Source organism: Macadamia integrifolia, chromosome 5 (assembly GCF_013358625.1).
Source record: "Macadamia integrifolia cultivar HAES 741 chromosome 5, SCU_Mint_v3, whole genome shotgun sequence".
Classification (NCBI taxonomy): domain Eukaryota; kingdom Viridiplantae; phylum Streptophyta; class Magnoliopsida; order Proteales; family Proteaceae; genus Macadamia; species Macadamia integrifolia.
This window is the reverse complement of record NC_056561.1, coordinates 4,938,055-4,956,182: the sequence shown is the minus strand read 5'-3', so window position 1 is coordinate 4,956,182 and position 18,128 is coordinate 4,938,055. Positions and strand designations below refer to the sequence as shown.

The 18,128-nt window shown below is 37.6% G+C and overlaps 1 protein-coding gene and 1 long non-coding RNA gene across 2 annotated transcripts in view; one reads left to right on the top strand and one right to left on the bottom strand.

The window, feature by feature from the left end:
- The window catches only part of LOC122077790 (transcription initiation factor IIF subunit beta), a 29,358-nt gene extending 14,295 nt beyond the window's left edge, over positions 1 to 15,063 (bottom strand). Inside the window, exons 1-2 of the mRNA XM_042643663.1 lie at positions 14,585 to 15,063; positions 716 to 824 (exon numbers count right to left, since the gene is read on the bottom strand). Coding sequence (XP_042499597.1) covers positions 716 to 824; positions 14,585 to 14,764 — 289 coding nt within the window. The 5' untranslated portion in view covers positions 14,765 to 15,063. The remainder of the gene's footprint in view (positions 1 to 715; positions 825 to 14,584) is intronic.
- On the top strand, positions 3,560 to 16,081 carry LOC122077791. The gene is made up of 4 exons (XR_006139958.1): positions 3,560 to 3,674; positions 6,976 to 7,047; positions 11,496 to 11,540; positions 15,870 to 16,081. It is a non-coding gene; the product is annotated as an uncharacterized LOC122077791 (long non-coding RNA).
- The last annotated feature ends 2,047 nt before the right edge of the window (positions 16,082 to 18,128 follow it).

Sequence of the window (18,128 nt, the reverse complement as noted above, 5' to 3'; positions counted from 1 at the left end):
CAAATAAAAAAGGCACACAGATGGAAAACAATATATTGTACCAATAGAAAAGCAACCATGCAGATTACTACCAATACAAGGAACATTTAATGATAGCATCCGGATAATAATGTAACAGCTTTAAATGGATAAGACATACAATGAAATTACTGATCTATAATATGATAAATCATTTACCATGCAGTTGAATATAGATATGATTTCTTCATTATTATTCCGATTTTAAAATTGAATTATTTTAATATGATTTATATTTTTATCAAAAAGTCATCATGGATGCAAGACCTCATAGATTAACCATGAAATACATTATAAGTAAGAAAAAATCACACTGTAAAATATTTCATTAAATTTTCCCAGGTTTGCACAATTCCAGAAATAAAAATATATGTGTGTATTTATGAGTGTATCAAACCATGCACACCCATGTAATCTACACACAAGTATTGATATGAAATCATACATAGTATACATATGAGACTCAGTATGAAACGTTTTTTTTTTTTGGTGAAACTCAGTATGAAACGTTTGGGATGTAAACAATACTTAAGGCTTAGAAATCACATAATGAAAATTGAATCGTCACATTTTCCAAGGATTATGAGAGAAGGCATAACCTGAAGATTAAAAATAATAATCATAAAAGTTCAACTAATATTTCACTGAAATGAATATAAAAAATCAATCGCTTAAGAAGAAGAAACACTATCCTCACCTTGATTTGTCTCAGAAAAAACGCACATTGGGACAAAGTCTTTAAACATATTCAATGAATAGTTCTTTGGCATACTTGCAGACTCAGTGCCGGCCAATTCCATCGTGAACTGATTAGCAATTAAAAATGTGTAAAAGAAACAAAATTTAACACCAAATCTTAAATTCAATATGGATACTTGAAAATGGGATAACACAAATCAATCAATCTAGATACATGAAAATGGGATAACAGACAAGAATAAGCTTAAATGCCCACACCTCTCGGAACAGAATGGAATTCCAAAAGTAAAGAACGTTTTTAGAAATTTAAATTCGTAGGTTTTGTCGGGTAAATAATTTCTTCAATGTTTTTGAACAAACGGTCCAAAGCCAAGGTTAGGGAGAAGTGTTGGTGGATTAGGTTGGTAGCCAGCAAATGGAAATTAATAGCCAACCCCATTCAGTTGAGAAAAGGATTAGTTGGGTTGAGTTGAGGTTTTGTCAAGTAAATACAGTAATCCTTTTCATTGGAAAGTTACAAAGATGAAACTGCATCATGAGACAGTAAAGTAGAGTTTCCACAAAATGGAACACATAATCTCTAATCAAATGCATCAAATCATCCTGTATCAGATTTCCCATGGTCCATAGATTATCTCAAAACACATAATTCACACAATTGAATCTGATCCACAACTCTAAACAATAGACCAATATTGAAAATGTCAAATATCACTCCTAATTTTGCCATCAGAAGTTCAGGAAATGTTTTTTTCGAACATGCGGAAGTAATAGATAAGTGGTGAAAGTCAAAAATGAGAAAGAAAATGCATGATTAAACAAGTAGCGGCCAACAAATATTAAAATACAACATTTTAAAACAAAAATTTTTATACTTTAAAGGGCGTACCCAGTGCCCGAGGCTGCCACCCCTCTCTTCGTGGAGAGGCTGTTTCCCAACTCGAACCTACAACCACTAGGTCGCAATGGAGAAACCTTTCCGTTGCACCGAGGCCCACCCTCTAAAAATTTCTAAAGTGTGCAATGTTATTTTAGGGCTCCCCATGACTATGAGCATGATGATGAGTTCTACAAATTTCTGTTTGATCCTTGGTTGTATCATAGATTGAAAGTAGGAACAAATGTTATTTGATTTGATCTCGGTGCTGATGTTCTTGATGACAAAATTTTGATTTATTTATTTTAAGTGTAATTAGTATGTACAAGATGTAGCAATTACTATTTAATTTTTGTTTATGTTTGCTTTTGATGAATCACATAGTTTGTTTTTTTATTTCATTTAGGCACAAGTTTTTCTAGATGGCAAGTCTAGAGGGTATATCTAGACCGGTTCCAAATTTTGCCACATAGAAGGGTGATGTGGTCATTTTGACTGTATGAATATCTAGGAAACCATATAGATTTTCCATATGTCAAATCAGACTCAGATCCAATCATATGCCTCCCTTGTATCAGCATATTCCTTAGTATTTTCAGCCATCCATTTCATTAAGAGAAAGTTTCACTTTTTCACCAGATTTTCAAAGTTTTATTTTGCCACTTAGCCAACTCCATTTCAGCCGAAACTTGAGATGTAAGTAGGGAAGCTTGGCGTCTACTTACCCACAAAACTTCCAGCTCTATCTAATCCACCAAGTGGTAGTAATTTGTGCCAATCTAAGATAATCCTCGAGACTTTCCAATTTGTGCCGGTCTAAATTGTGCCAGAAGGCAAGCAAGGGACTAATCCTTGGCAACTTCTACGCATCCTCTCATTATTTGAGACTGTCAACCATCACGAAAAATATTCATTTAGAGGAAAATTATCAGGTGCTTCCTCTATATCCGCACTTTAAAGCAAACCCTCATATTTTTAGGAAAATAACTTTCATTACAATAAGCATTCATGAGTTAACAACTTTTGTAGTATAAATTAGGTTGAAAACAGTGTGGTTCATTAAAAAACTATCATTCATACCTCCCTAATGACACAATATTAACCATCTATAGCCAGCTTCAAAACTGATTTTTTACATCAAGTCAAAACTGTCAAAACAATACTCCTAACAATCTATTTTATCACTACCAATGAGCAAACTTTTTTGGATGTACATGGAAAATGAAGACGAATCTTTTAAGATTTTTATAGTAATATAAAATGTAAGAGAAAATTACACCGCCACCCCTTGAACTTTGCCCTCTAATCAACGCCCACTTTTCGAAATGAGTCAGACACCCCATCTAGATTTAGAAAATGACAAATCCATCCCTATCGTTAGTCTTCCCTATTAAGTGAGTATAGAACTGTTAGTTTTTTTTCCTAAATGGCCAAAATACCTGTGACACCCTGAAATTTGAGGTAACTGAGTCCAAGGGTATGGCCCAGCTCATAATATGAAATAGGCTACTCTGCTATGAATTGAATGTAAAAAAAAAAAAAAGTTTTCTATGTGGGACCCATCTCTCTATAGGCCAACTCATCATGTCTACCCCATGCATAGGGGTCTATTTACTGAGTGTAACCCATGTTTAAGGTTAGTATTTGGTGGGGTCCATTAAAGGGAATTAAAGTTTAAATAGTTTTATGTTTTCAAAAGTAGTTTTCAAAATTAATTTTAGAAATTAAGTAATTCAGCCAAACAGACCCTACGGCCTGTTTTGGCTTTGAATATAAGGGACAGGGCAGTTGTTTTCTCCTCATTTGCTTGCTGCCCAATTCGGTGGAACAGCAGCAAGAGAAGAAGAAAAAGAAGGAGAAGAGAAGAGGAGAAGAAGAGGAAGGAGCTGCTGTCCGAATGCTCCTGCTGCCCTATGGTTCTCTGCTGCTGCAGAACAGAGAGAGATGCATGTAAGTGGGGCTGGATACAGCTGTTGTCCATCTGATGCTGAGCAACGAACTGCAGTCTGGGATGATTTCTGCTGAACCATAGAAGCTACTGTTCCTAGTTTATTTATAGCTGTTGTACACACAGCTAAAGGTCAGAATTCATCCTTGAATTTATTTTACAGTACCTAGACTTCAATTAGGAAGGGTATTCAGCTTGGTTCCCAAGCATACCCCCACCCAGAATTGGGAAATTTGGACTGCATGCAAGGGAACTTAGCTGATTTCTGTTATAGAGAATAAATTGATATATAATCCCTGTTGTACCTGTAAATTTAAGGTAAGAAACTATTCTCTAATGGCTGTAGTATGTTAGGGTTATGGTTGCATGTATAATTGTGAGATGGAATTGAGTTCTTAAATTGGGTTTTAATTCCCTGTAACTGCATCCTTGGTTTCAGAGTGGGTTTAGGGAATTTGACTCTGACCCATCTCTGGGAACCCTAGATGTTAGGGTTTTTGCCATACAAGTAAAATTTTATGAAATTGGAGTTGAAATGGTGGTATGCATGCAACTGATTTTAATGTTTAAAGCCTAGACGTACTACTGCGGTATTTTACTAGGTGAATTGGGAAGAAATTACCCAATTGTCCTCTGCGACGGATGAATTGTCCCACCTGAGCTCAATTGTAACTGATGAATGGTGCTGCCATGTATCTTGTAATTCCTCAGCCCCATATAAGTGATAAAATGGATGGAAAGGTCCCAATTGGGTGATGTGGATATGAAGGTAGTCAAATTGGGGCTAAATTAATATAATTTTCATTCTTGGATTATGAATGACTAAATGATTTTATTGTGGGAATTTAATTGGAGCTAAGACCAGATTTATGCTACTGTATTCAAGTAAATTCAGCTCCAATTAGTATAAGAAGTGGAAAATTTCTGATTTCTAAATTATATGGATTAGGCATGCAAATTTAGAAGAAATTAGGAAGTGTATCGGAATGGAATTTTGATTTCTGTAATGGATGGTTTTAGGGGCTGTAAAATGACATTAAAGACCCTATAACACCTTCCCCATGTTGCCATGGTCAATTTCCATCGGCCATGAGCAGCCCAAGCTAGGGAAACTGGCAGAACAGCCTCTGGGAGTACAGAAATTTCTGCAAATTGTCTCCCACCTGTTGGACAAGCGGCCAGCCGGTTGTCTCCCACCGGTTAGGGTGTTTTAAGCCCAATCAGCCCCTGATTTGGATGGTTAGTACCCTACCCCTTGTGGGTTATGTCCCTTACTTTTTTACCCAAATAAACCCTAAGGGCAGGGGTAGTTCAAGGGGCTTTTCCGAGACTTTAATTTAGGTTAGTATGTGGGTTGTTGTGGGTTGTTAGGTTCAGCATAGAACCTACATTAAGTTGTGTTAGGACTTATAAATATTTATGATGCAGATTCTTCACCAAACTAGGCTTGTTTTATTAGGAATAAGCTTAGGGTTGGGTTGTATACGTGTTGGGCCTTCAGTCCATGTGGTTTGGAGTATATTGGGCTACTTTTATAGGTCTAAACTAGGGGTTCTAAGGTTGCATACGGGATTCAGTGAGTTGTTTCCTTTTCTTTAGTTTCCTTTTTAGATGGGGTTATTTAGTTTCTAATTTCAATACCTAAATTAGTTTCTAATTTCAAGTCATTGTTAGTTTCTAATTTCCGTCTAGACTAGTTTCTATTTTCATTAGATTATAATTTCCAGTTTTTAGTAACTTCTTGTAATCAATTTTTAGTAACTCAGATTTATTAACTCTGAGTTACTATTACTTATCATTATTATAAATAAAGGAGAGCTCTCATCATAGGGAAACGATTTTTACAAACTACATGGCTGCTGCTGCTGTTTTCTCTGCAAGAGAACTTCCTTGTATTTGATCAAGGTATTGGGTTGGTGTTCGATCCAACGACTCTTTGCGGCGTGAAGTCCAAGAGGTTCCTCTTCAAGTGTTCCTTTTCTCTTTCAAAGTCTTCTTTCAAAGGTTTGTTACTGTTCAAACAAATCAGGTAACAGATCTGATCTTCTTTAAATTTCTGGTTTCGAATTTCCCAGATTTCTCCTACCTGATCTTTCACTGATCAGACCAACCAGCCACCTGATGGCTCCCCTATTCTGGTCGAGTGTTAGGCCTATTGAGAGGGTGGTTTGATCATAATTTGGGGTCAATCAGACCTGGAATTTTATTGTTATAAAGATTCTCTCTATTCTGGCCGATTCTGGTTTCTGCCCAGAATTTTGAATCACTTTGTTCTGGATGTTGCTGATCGGTTGCTGGTCGTATGTTTCATTGTTTAGTCTTATTAATTGGTGATTTAAGTCCTTAATTCCTTGGCTGATTTCAGTTACAGAATTTCTGAAATTGTTGAGATCGATGAATTTTCTGATATTTTATTGGGCTGGTTCTGGTTGTTCTTCTGATTAAAAGTTCCTGCAGTTTGGGCTGGTTTGACTTGTCAAATCTATTCCTACATTAATTTAATATGATGACACACAATTCACATAAGAACCTAATTTACCCGACGAAGATACACGTGGACGGAAATTCAACGAAAAGGCATCAGATTCGGGTATCAAGTGAGTGAGTGTTTGATTTCTTTTACGGAGTGTTTTGATATTTTCATTCATGCATGCTTATGTGAAATGTGATGAATGTTGTGTTATGGATTTATTTTATATATAAATTTCACATGTTGCATGATTTTACTGACTATGATGTGATGTAATGTGATGTGATGCGAGGTTTTGTGAATGTGTAGCATGATAGTTGTGTGATGATGGTTGTAATATTGTCGATCTGAGGCATGGTGTGGCTGAGGTTCTTTCCGGTACCGTGGGCTCAGTGGTCAGTATTACAGTTGTGATCACAGATGTGTGATTGGATGTTATGGATGCATATAGATGCATATGGTTAGGATCACATCCCAGTGCTATAACCCCTTGCCAATAGGGGGTAAAGTATTGGCTAATCCCACTCGGTGGTAGATCGAGGAAGACTACTATGCCCAGGTACGACGTATTGTATCCTTAGAGGGCATAGTATGGTATGACGTACTATACGCATGACTGTCGGATAGCATGGAGGGCCTGATAACGGTGTGGGATTCTGGGACCATGGCTGTCAAGGGTTAGTATTTAGGGGTTGGCTAGAGGACCGAGGTTCTTTCCGGGACTAGCTGACTCCTGCTTGTAGCTAGCTTGCATCTCTGAGGCCCGACGTACTGGGAAAGGGATGCCACCTATGCTGCGTATAACACTTATACCCATACATACTGAGACTTAATAATTAGAATGGCTATTTATAATTAAAATGGATCATGTGGTTGTGCATCTAAGATTTGACTGAGAGAGTGTGTTGGTTTCACGCTGTTGTGTGTGCTTGTATGCTCACCCTCGTTAATTACTATTTTTAGATGGTGGAACCGGTGTTGAAGCAAGATTGGATTTCAGCAGTGGTTGCGAGGCTTGTGTCTGCAAGACACCAGGTTGTTGATTGATTTCACTACTGTTATTCAGTAATTTCTTTTGATGCATATATTGATGTTATATGTAAGAGGTAAATATTAAACCTGTGGATTGTTAACAAATGAATTTTGTATGTTGTAATTTATCACTTATAATTGTATGATTTATTAGCGTACTATGATTTTAGAATGTGATATTGGTGTCCTTTGTGAAATTAAGGTACTGCTTCTGTGATCCTGGAGGATTAGGCTGACTGGATGTGGGTGTCCAGTGCCGCATACCTTGGCCAGTTAGTGGCAGGGTGTGACAATAACCCCACTTAATGTGACATTAGTAATTTGCCCTTGGCTTTAATTAGAACCCTGAACAGACCATCTAATTCACAACCTTCAACTCGAGAAGAGAAGAAGCCCTCAATCAAGAAACATCCTGCAAGTTGGTTGAGGAACCCTACTGCTCCCACCTTTAATCTCTCTCCAGTCGAGCATACATCATCAATCCGAGAAGAATATAACATCCGACGCTCCTCCATTGACCATCCCTCGTTGAATGGCACCCTACACTGTAGTGCTTCGGTAAAGAGAGAATCAGGGCATCATCATGAAGAACTCCTTCTCCTCAGGTATGCCACCTCTCTAAGTACTTCACGCAAGTTCTTGAACCACTGCCTTAGTCTCTCTTCCACTCTTCTTCGTTATTTCTCAGGAGTGGATTACCTCTTTCTTTGTTTCCAAACCCAAACCCAAACCCTAGGATCCACAAAATTGTGTTTTTTTTTTTTTTCTTTATTGTTGTTGGTTAAATGCTTGTTGCCCCAATTTTAAGGAACTTTTCTCCTCATCAATCCGCCCTTTCTCACAGCCATTGAAATTTTGGTTATGATCAAATCTGCCCAGTTGTAACGAAGAGCTAAAAACTGAGGGATCCTAGTCTTGATTACGGAGAAGTCACAGAAAGTCAAGTCTTCATCATAACAACTCAACCTTGAAAAAAACCTATTTGATGCCGTAATTTATCAAACACTTGTTATGCATGTTAATGACAAGAGAAATAAACTAATTTTTTTATGACTATAAAGGGAGAGTTGTTGTGCATGACTACTAAGTTTGGTGGATCTAGACATTTCCACATCAATGGCAATTCGATAGAACCATCAAGGGATAATGAAGAGTTTCAAACAAGCAATAAAATTCAAACCCACCCAATGATGCAGTTGGGCGATGGGTTTAGAAACTATATCTTTGATTCGGTTCCTTATTTACTTTTCTTTTTTAGACTTAGAATTAGTTTGGCAGATTTTTATTTGGATGCGATTTCATTTCAGTTTCTATATAGGTTAGTTTCCCTTATTAATTAGCTACCAATTTTATGCTTTGAATTTTCCTATATAGCCATGTAATATTCTAGTGAAGAACTCAGTTTTTTGAAGATTTGAAGCTTTGGAAAGTTGAATGTTGCTTGGCTGAATATTAGCTGTCGTGACTCCATCTCTCTCTCTTTTCTAATCTTTCTCTTTATTTCATCTTCTTCTTCTTCTTACTTCTTCAATTTTATTCCATATTTTCTACTATTGTTCTTCTGCCGAGAGACAAAGGAGCGGATCGATCTCTCCTATTAGTGGATGGGTTGATCTGATATTCTGGCCTCCACTTACCCTTCTATAGGCGACTCAAATCCTCGAGTTTCTCCTCTCAATTCCTTCCCTGTGGTGAGCTTCCACTCTGAAACTCAACCTGGTTGCTACAGTACAGCCCAAAACTGGTTCAGGATTTTTTGTTCAGCTTCACGGATGGACACTTGACTGCTTGTTGGCTGAAATCAGTTGATATTGGAGTTGCGATCCTACGCCTGAAGTTTCAGGCCCATCGGATCCCATTCGAAGGAGTTCTCCAAATCTAAAGGATCATTGGACTTCCACCCCTATCTTCTTGGCCAATGGTTGAAGAAGGTCACGATTTTCCCCTTTAGGTTTTTATTTAGATTTTATTTTCCAGAATTACCCCTATCTCTTGCTTTTATTCCTCCCTTTGCTGAAACTATGTTTTGTCTTTTTGTCTTTGTCTTCTCGTGAAAGTCTTGCTTTTTTTGTCTTCATTCTCATATCACTACCCTTCTCTTCCCTTATTATTTAAATGCTGCCCTTATATTTCTGTCCCTTCCTAATTTATCCATGCTTAATAAATCTAATTCCTGTTATGCCCTTCTTCTTTAGCTACCAAGTAATACCATAGAACTTGTGGTTATTTACAATTCTGCCATTTAGTTGAAGCTTTACTTCAATACCAACCTGCTACTGGTTATTGCCATTGTTTTATTAAGTGTCTAAGCGGGCCCTAAGCAATCCGATTCCTCGGATCTCAATCTTCACCACCCACTGTGATGATAACTCGCTGAAACTGGGAGTATCAGTAAACAAAGGAGGCATCCCCACCCAATCTTAGGCAAAAGAAATAGAACATTTGGAAACAGAGGAAGCCCTAAAGCTCTTAATTTGCAAAATCGAAGATGAACCCTAAACATTTACAACCATTGAAGACGAACCTTCGCCGGAGGGGAGGGCTAAACACGAACCTTCAGCGGAGGGCTAGAGATGAACTGATAGTTGCAGATCACTGGAGCCCCTTCTTTCACCAAAACCCAATGGTTGTCCAAAGAAGAAATCATTGGAGTTGAAGCAGAAAATGTGTCAGGAGAAAATTAGTAATGTCACATTAAGTGGGGGTATTTTGGCCATTTCAGAAAAAAACTAACAGTTCTATACTCACTTAACAGGGAAGGCTAACGGCAGGGATGGATTTGTCATTTTCTAAATCTAGAGGGGTTGTCTATGTCATTTCGAAAAGTACAGGGGAAGGCGTTGATTAGAGGGCAAAGTTCAAGGGGTGGCGGTGTAATTTTCTCAAAATGTAAACATATTTCAATTGTTTGAATATATTGTGGACTAGTATATATATACTGTTGGCGCCCATTGGAACACAATTGGACAATGAGAGGATAAGCAATGTGTGTATTGCCCAAGGTTTGGAGCCTTAGGTTTGTATTATTCATCAGCACATTGTGTGCATCAATGGTGGACAAGCTCAAGCAACGCGAGATAACTTTAGGCATTAATGGCTAAAATACTCTTATGGTTAGTGTGGACATGGACTAGGGATTCTAATAACAAAGGACAACTAGGAATATTTAAGGTTGGTTCCAGCAAGAGAGAGAAGTTAAAGCACCAAATAGTCATTTGCATTGAAATGGATTCTTTCATGACATCAAGGTTAGGTGTAGATTTAAAGGTATGATATGGGGAATAGATAAGGTGACCACCTGAACGGGCTAGATATAATTTCTTTGACAAAGAAGAGATTGGAAGTCAGGATTAAGGATTTTGATGGATTTGTTATTTGGATGCGCATTCAGGACAACAAGGGCAAGAAAAAAAAAAAAAAAAAAAGAAGGGGGAAAAATAACACAACTGGATGTAACGGCAACCAATTTCATCATTCAAATTCCTGGACCAGGAAAAAAAATCATTAAGGCTTATAAAGAGTTTCTACCATTACAACAACAACTCAGCCTTATCCCAACTAAACGGGGTCGGCTAATAAAGAGTTTCTACCATTGCCCACAGTCCAAATTAAAATATCAGAGTTTCTACCTTTGCATTATTCCAAATTAGAAACTCATTTTGAATTTTAGACTTAAAAAAAAAAAAAACTTGACATCCAAATATCATGTCTAGATACCTAATAGCAACTAAAAATCCAAACCCCCCACCCCCCAAAAAAAAAAAATTACAAGTAAACAACCAAATACTCTTCATTAAAAATAAGCTCACAGACCTTCCATACCCAAACAAAACCTTAAAGGCTTAGACAAAAAAATCCAGAACTCGCATACCACAAACTACAAGAAAACTAATCAGACTGAGGACAAAGAAATGACCATGCCTTACGCTGAATGGGCCACCTGAGGTTGATGCAGTGGCATTACATTGGATGGATTGATATTGATAGATTTTGAAAACCAAAGCCCAAGCTGAAAGGTTCAGTTTTGGGTCCCTACAAGGGCCATTGCCAGTAGCTATATTAGTAGGGGATTATTTTAATTGTTGGTGGCAAATTTGTACTTTATTTAAATGTTTAGTAGCTGTTACCTGAGCCATGGGGCCAAAGTATGTCTATCACAGTGAGTCTTAGTGTTAGATGTTTATATTTTTTTTGTCCTATTCTTTTGAAAAGTAGTTAATCCTAGTTTCTATTTTTAGATTAGGTTGCTATTTTCATATTTTTGAAGTCTTATAAATAGTTGTAATCACCACAATCGAATGATTTGAGAAAAATATAATCTTTTCTTTGTGAAAGAGTTTTGTGTCTTTGTGACCTTCCCCCCCCCCCAAAAAAAAAAAAATCAATCTCTTTTTCACACTCTCTCCCCGCTCGTTCTAATCTGTTTCCCCTCTGTTTTGCTACTGTCACAGGTGCTGTTTAGCATGAGTACTCGGCAACTTTCTTCCGTGTTGCAGGTCAGTCACCTTCTCCTATATTCAGTAACTAAGTTACTCAACTTCAGATCTGTCTTCGCTTGTATTCTTTCTAATATTCCTATTCTGTTAACCTGCCATCTGACTTCCCTGTTGCTACATGCTCTTATCTTTGATTCTGTCCTTTGTTATATCCTATTGAATCCCCATAACTCACCATTTGGCATATATCTTTCACTGTTAATTCCACGTACTTATTTTTACTGTACCAAGTTTCTCAATTATTCTCCTTTGGACCTGAGCCTGTTCGCAACCTAATTGTGATGCAGATTAATTACCAAAATAGGTTTGTTTTATTAGGAATAAGCCTAGGGTTGGGTTCCATACATGTTGGGCCTTTGATCCCATGTATTTTGAGTGTAATAGACCACTTTTATGGGTCTAAAATGGGGGCTCTAAGATTGAGTATGGGATTACTAGTTAGTTTTCTTTTTCCATTATTTTCCTTTTTAGTTGGGTTTGATTTGAGTTATATTTGTTTCCTTATGAGTCAAGTTGTTAATTGAATCAAGTCATTAGTAGTTAGTTTCCTTTTTCAAATAGTTTCTAATTTCAATTTTTAGTAACTATCACATTAGGAGAATATTTGGTTTCTTTTTTGAAGAACCTTCTATTTTGTAATTCCCTCCCCCATTAACATTATAAATAAAGAAGAGGAGGCTCCTAAAAGCCTAGAATGATTTTGATAAAAATAATAATGGTTGTTGCTATTGTCTTCTTCATGAAGAGTTGTCTTGTGTTTGATAAAGGCTGAAGGAATAGGTGTTTGATCCAATTGACTCTTTGCGGCGTGAAGTTCAAGAGGTCTCTTCAACTACTATTTCTTTCTTTTCAAAGTTAATTGCAAGGTTCTTCAAATCAAGTAAGAGATCTGAAACTGTGATTGAATTCTGATTCTGGAAATCTCCAGATTTCTTCCTACTGCCCCTACTCTGTTCTGGAAGATCCAACTAGCTGATGGCCCTCCCCTTTTGATCGATTGTTGGGTTTATTAAGAGGGAGGCTCGACCTTAATTTGGGACCAATCAGACCAGGGGATTTTGAGTTATGAGTTTCTCTCAATTTTGGCCGAATGCTAAGTCTATCCAGATCTGAATTCTGTTTCTGTTTTGCCTTGCTGAAATCTGTTGTCTATTTAATATCCCAGTTCTGCTACTATTTAGTCCTACAACTGGTGATAACTGATTTCTGCAATTCTGAGTTCACTGTGTTGCTGTTTTGTGGAATCGATTATGATTTTACCTAATCTGTGATGAAGTTAGTTGCTGCCCTTGTTCCTTAATGGACTGATTCACCTAATAGTAATTTGAAATTATCATATGCTGTTTAATATTCTACTATTGAGGTTTTCTTGAAGCTATTGGGATCGACTGCAAGGTTTTATAACCTACTGTCCAGATTTGTTAGTACGTTGTTGTTGGGTTACTTGGTGGATTTTGGTTGTTCTTTGGTTTATAAGTTCCTGTAGTATTGGGTCTAGTTTGGTTTGTCAAATCTAGTCCTACATTAAACTGACTCTAAATTACTTCAACTGCTGCAAGCTAGTGTGGCACATGGTCAAAAATCCCCTTTTGCTCTCCCTTACTGCAGCTTTCGATGTGGTTGGTTTTCCTCCAGCCAGCACATTTGTTTAATTTTGAGCACTGATTTAAAGAAACAGGCAAGCTAGGCCTATGTGAGCTTTCTTGAAGCAGAAGCAACATCCAATAAGTAATAGTTAACATTGCAACAGGACAGTACATGTATCACTATGAGTAAGGGTGTGTGAATATCATAAATATATCAATGAAAACCTAACAACTGAACTTCTCCATTTTGTTCACTTGCATAGGGAATACTAATCATGTACTACTACATACAGTAGAAACTGTAAGATCAATTGGAAGTACTACAGCCAATCTGGATGATATTGATCTAATATGGGTTTAGCCCTGTGCCAAGTGCAAAATTGAAGATTTAGATAGAAATAGCGGGGCAGCTTTGAAATTCTAACCAGATATTTTCATAAATCAGAGTTTGAAAGAGAGTTCTCCTATTGAAAGGGATCACTGACAAACACAGATAGTTGATCTTCAGCAAGATGCCACTTTACTTAATATAGAACCATATGAATCACATGTCTGTCGGCTTTAAGAAACTTCCTATTCCATTGGCGCCGAAGACTGACCCAAACAATCATGAGACATCTAGATACCACACTAACTTATCAACCTGGATCACCAAATGTCATTTGACGTAAAATGGATGTGAAATCAAGCAGGGAGAGATGTGTCCAGGGAATCCCTCAGCCTGCTCTTTACTAAATTCAGAGAATGAGAGACTGCATTATTGTTTTACTCAATCAACCCTAACCCAACGTTCCCTTCCTCAACCGAAAAAGGGACAAAAAAAAATTTTCTTTTTAATCATGTGAAAAGGTGCCGTTGGTAGTACATACAACAGTTTTGTCTTATCTTCCCTTCGGAGGCTGGAAGATGCCAGCCTAACATCAACCAGTTCACATATTCTAGACCAACCAGTATACTTGAGATCTTAATGACTTAAAAGTTTCCAACCAGAAAGGAACTCAACTTCTTAACCTTTTATGATTACCAGTACTCTGTGATTTTCACAATTGAAACATCACTAAAATTCAATTGATCTGAAATCGAGCAACAGGACGATGCGGTTGAGAAGTATACTCGATTAACTCCATTATTAGTACCCATAGTCCGCCAACCATAAAATAAACAGAATCAGTTTGATCCACCGTAGTAAGAAGAAAGCGATTCCATTCTTGATCAACTAGAATCCTTCCCCTTACCTCAGTGTCTCTATCACAACTAGTTTGCAGCAAATCACTATAGCATAATTTTCAGTAACTCAGCCTAATTTTTCAGTACTTGTGAAGAGCGACCATAAAAAGATTCGTGAAAATTGGTGTCATCCTCCAAAGTCCAAAGTCCAAACATAGAAAACACGAATACACGTACAAACGAGAGAGCGAGAGAGCGAGAGAGCGAGAGAGCAAGAGAGAAATCAATTACCTGAAGGGAAGAAGGATCTTCAGAATGAAGAGGATCCACGGAGAGGATGACCTTGGCGAGGGGGTGAGGATCGGAGGTATGCGCCTGCCATGACTTCGACACCACCAGCGGGCACTTCATCAGCCACACCGATCTCTCTGCTCTCCCTGTCTCCACCTGCTTCTGCTCTTCCGAATCCATATTACCACCAATCCACTGCTCTCTACGCTTCTCTCTCTCTCTCTCTCTCTCTCTCTCTCTCTCTCGATCGATCTGTGATTCCACAGTAGACAGTCGCCCGAGAGTAGTTTCCTTGCGCTACTGGTACACCACAATTTGAACTAATTAAAAAAGCAAAAACCGCTCTGCTTCGACATTTAAAATCACGAGACCGTCAGATCTCACTAACAACCGTTGGATAAGGATAATCTCCCAGGCCGATCAATACTCCCTCGCCGCATCGAAGGCGAAGGGCCACACCGTTCAGGCGTTCACCCTATCGTTTCGTGTGCCCCTCGAACAGAAAAGGAAACCCTCTCTCTCTCTCTCTCTCTCTCTCTCTCTCTCGCGGCCTCGCCTCTTCTTTTGTCTTTCGGATTCGGTCATGGGCCTCATGGCCGTGGACTAGAGTAAACACGCTACATCCTCGGGTACGGGCGCGGAATCAAAGACGCTATACCGATACCCATACGATATGGATCGGGCAGTATAAGTCCCAAGCAAAGACTTTGAATTAAAAAAAATCCAAGAAAAACAAATATATAGCAAAATCTGTGCTTGTAATTGCCTAATTTAAAATCTCATAGGGATTAATTTTTGCCTTCCTAATTATATCTAGCAATTGAAGAAATAGGGGGAAAATTCATTTTTGTGGGCCATTAGTTAAAATAGGTCATTGCACATGATAAATGTTGGATATGATCCCCTTCCCCCCTCGTTTAATCAATAATCGACCAAGTTCATTAATCTATATAGTAGAAATTGTCATTAGGGGTGTTAATTTTAGGTCCAACATGATCGAGCCCAACCATTTATAGCCCAAATTGACCTAGACTGATTAATAAGCATGTCGGGTTCAAGCCCAACACGATTATAAGCAGTTGTTTTCAATGCAAGGCCCTTATTTCTAAATCTTGGACCAACCAGTTATAGGCCCAACCCTTTAATCACTACATGAAATTCTTATTTTACTCCCAATTGTCATAAACTAAAGATAGATAATAGTTAAATCTTACCATTTTGTTTTGGTATGATGCAACTATATATTGTTAGGAATTGGAAGTGTTGACTAATGGTTTGTTGCAAGGAATAAGGAAGGCATTAGAAATGAGATGGCACATTACGAGGATCTGGACTGATTCTCAAATATCAACAAAGATGCTATCCGAACCCACTGAGGAAGCATGGCCTTTGTCTTCATTTTCCACCTTTTTTGAATATTGCAACTATTAAACTTGCAATTTGAAATGAAATACCCATATTGATTAATGTCCTTTATTTTTTGAAAGGTTTACCTTAAAAGGCTGATGTCAAAGAATCATCTTCTACATCTGTTTAATAGTAGTTTTCTTCATCTTCGTCATTTAAAGAAAATAACAAGAATGAACATTGTCCTTAGCCAAATGGTTGGGGGTTAGAGGATTGTCGTATAGACATGTTAAAGACTTTTTTTTTTATTTTAATTAAAGTATGATAGCCCGTTTACAGCCCAATCACAATTAAACAGGCATTTAGCCCGATTAAGGCCCAGGTAAGGAAGCCCAAGCCCTATCGGCCTAATATAAATTGTATAATGTTCGCCCATGGTAAACCCAATCAGATAAACAGTCGATCGATTATGGGGCAAGGATCCAAAATGATCAAACCCAATTAGGCCTGATCGACCATGATCCAATCTAGCGGATTGACAGCCTTAGTTGTAATTACATGAAAACCTCCACCACTTGTCACCCTAAGTCATGGGTGTCAATCAGTCGGGCTTGGCGGGCCTATGTCCTCTAACCATGACCTACCTATTTTAAAAATGAGTCGGTCTCATGTCGAGTTCGGTTGGATTTCGGGTTTTAATCGTGCTTCTCCTAATCAAATTAATCAGGCTATAATCGGACCTTAAACGGGATAATGTACTAATAAAGCCTTAAACGGTTTTTACTTTTCTTAGATTTAAGATACATGAATCTATTTTGTTAAATCATCAACAATTTTGAAAATAAATTACAATAATTATATTCAATAATTGATCAAAATATCAACATATTCCTTATTATATCCAAAAAAATCAAAATATATATATAAACGGTCGAGCTAAACATGTCGGTCTAAGTCGGGCCTATAAACGGGTTGGGCCCATCAGGCTTGCCCGTTGCACCATGTACTACCTATTTATAAACAGATCGGACACGTTTAATAACCAGTGAAGGCCAGGTCAATCTTTAAACGATCTGTCCCATCGGTGCTAGCTTGGGGTTCACACCCTTACCCTAAGTCATCCGATGACTTCCACTCCCCCTAGAAGGGGTGAATTGCACCGTAGGTCCTTAAGGGTTAGAGAAATTGCATTTATGATCCAATGTTATCATCACAATTGAAGTCACTGCCCCCTCCAATGGTTGGCACCTTTGCTGTCCTTAGTTGTTTCTACAAAAAAAAAAAAAAGTTCTTAGTTGGCTTGTTGAAAAGTCTTCTAGGATTAGTAATCTAATCATCCCTCTCTAATTTCAAAGCTCTATTTTATCACTGAAAAAGATAGAATGAAAATTATGTCTACACCATAGACACACTCGTACAAGATTGTTTAACGAGTACTCACCTTTTCTATAAGACAAGTTGGATAGCGTGATAAGATTTGGTGTATAAATAAATCTCAAGATCTGTTCCTTATTCGTCATGTTTCACCCGTATAAAATTAATCATGTGATAAATTAAAAAAAAAAAACCTGAAATCAAAGTATTACCAACACAAACCATTTCATAAATATCCATCCAACAATTGAAATTATCAAATCAACCTTCTAAGTGGCACAATTATGTATGCTCCCATGGGTGCCTGCATGAGTTTGCTCATTATTAAACCTTTCTTTATATATATGTTGGTAAACTCATCCATTAATTTAAACCTTTCACTTTCCTTCTACTTCTATAAAGAGAGAGAGAAAGAGAGATACGACTTTAAAGAGAACATACGTAGGTGCTGACGATTCTTGTGATTGTGAGATGAGAATCAAAGCCAAGACTTTATCTCTCCAATGTTATAACCTCTCAAGTCATCATCTATCCCCAGCTCTCAAAGGCTTAGAAAGCTTACCATTTTCAATATCTTATCACTACCAGTTACACGCCAAAGAGTCGGATTCTCAAAGAAGATACGCAATAATTTTCTTTGGAAGTACTAAATTAATAGTGGGAGAGAGATCACTACAACATCAAGTTCATATTCCCACCAATGAGAAGATAGATAGTTCAATCGTCCAACATACGACGTTTAACTGGGAGAGAGCGTGGGATTCATGAGAGGGATGTGATGGTATGTGTAGAAGAAATCTACACAATATTGTAGGGTTTTTTT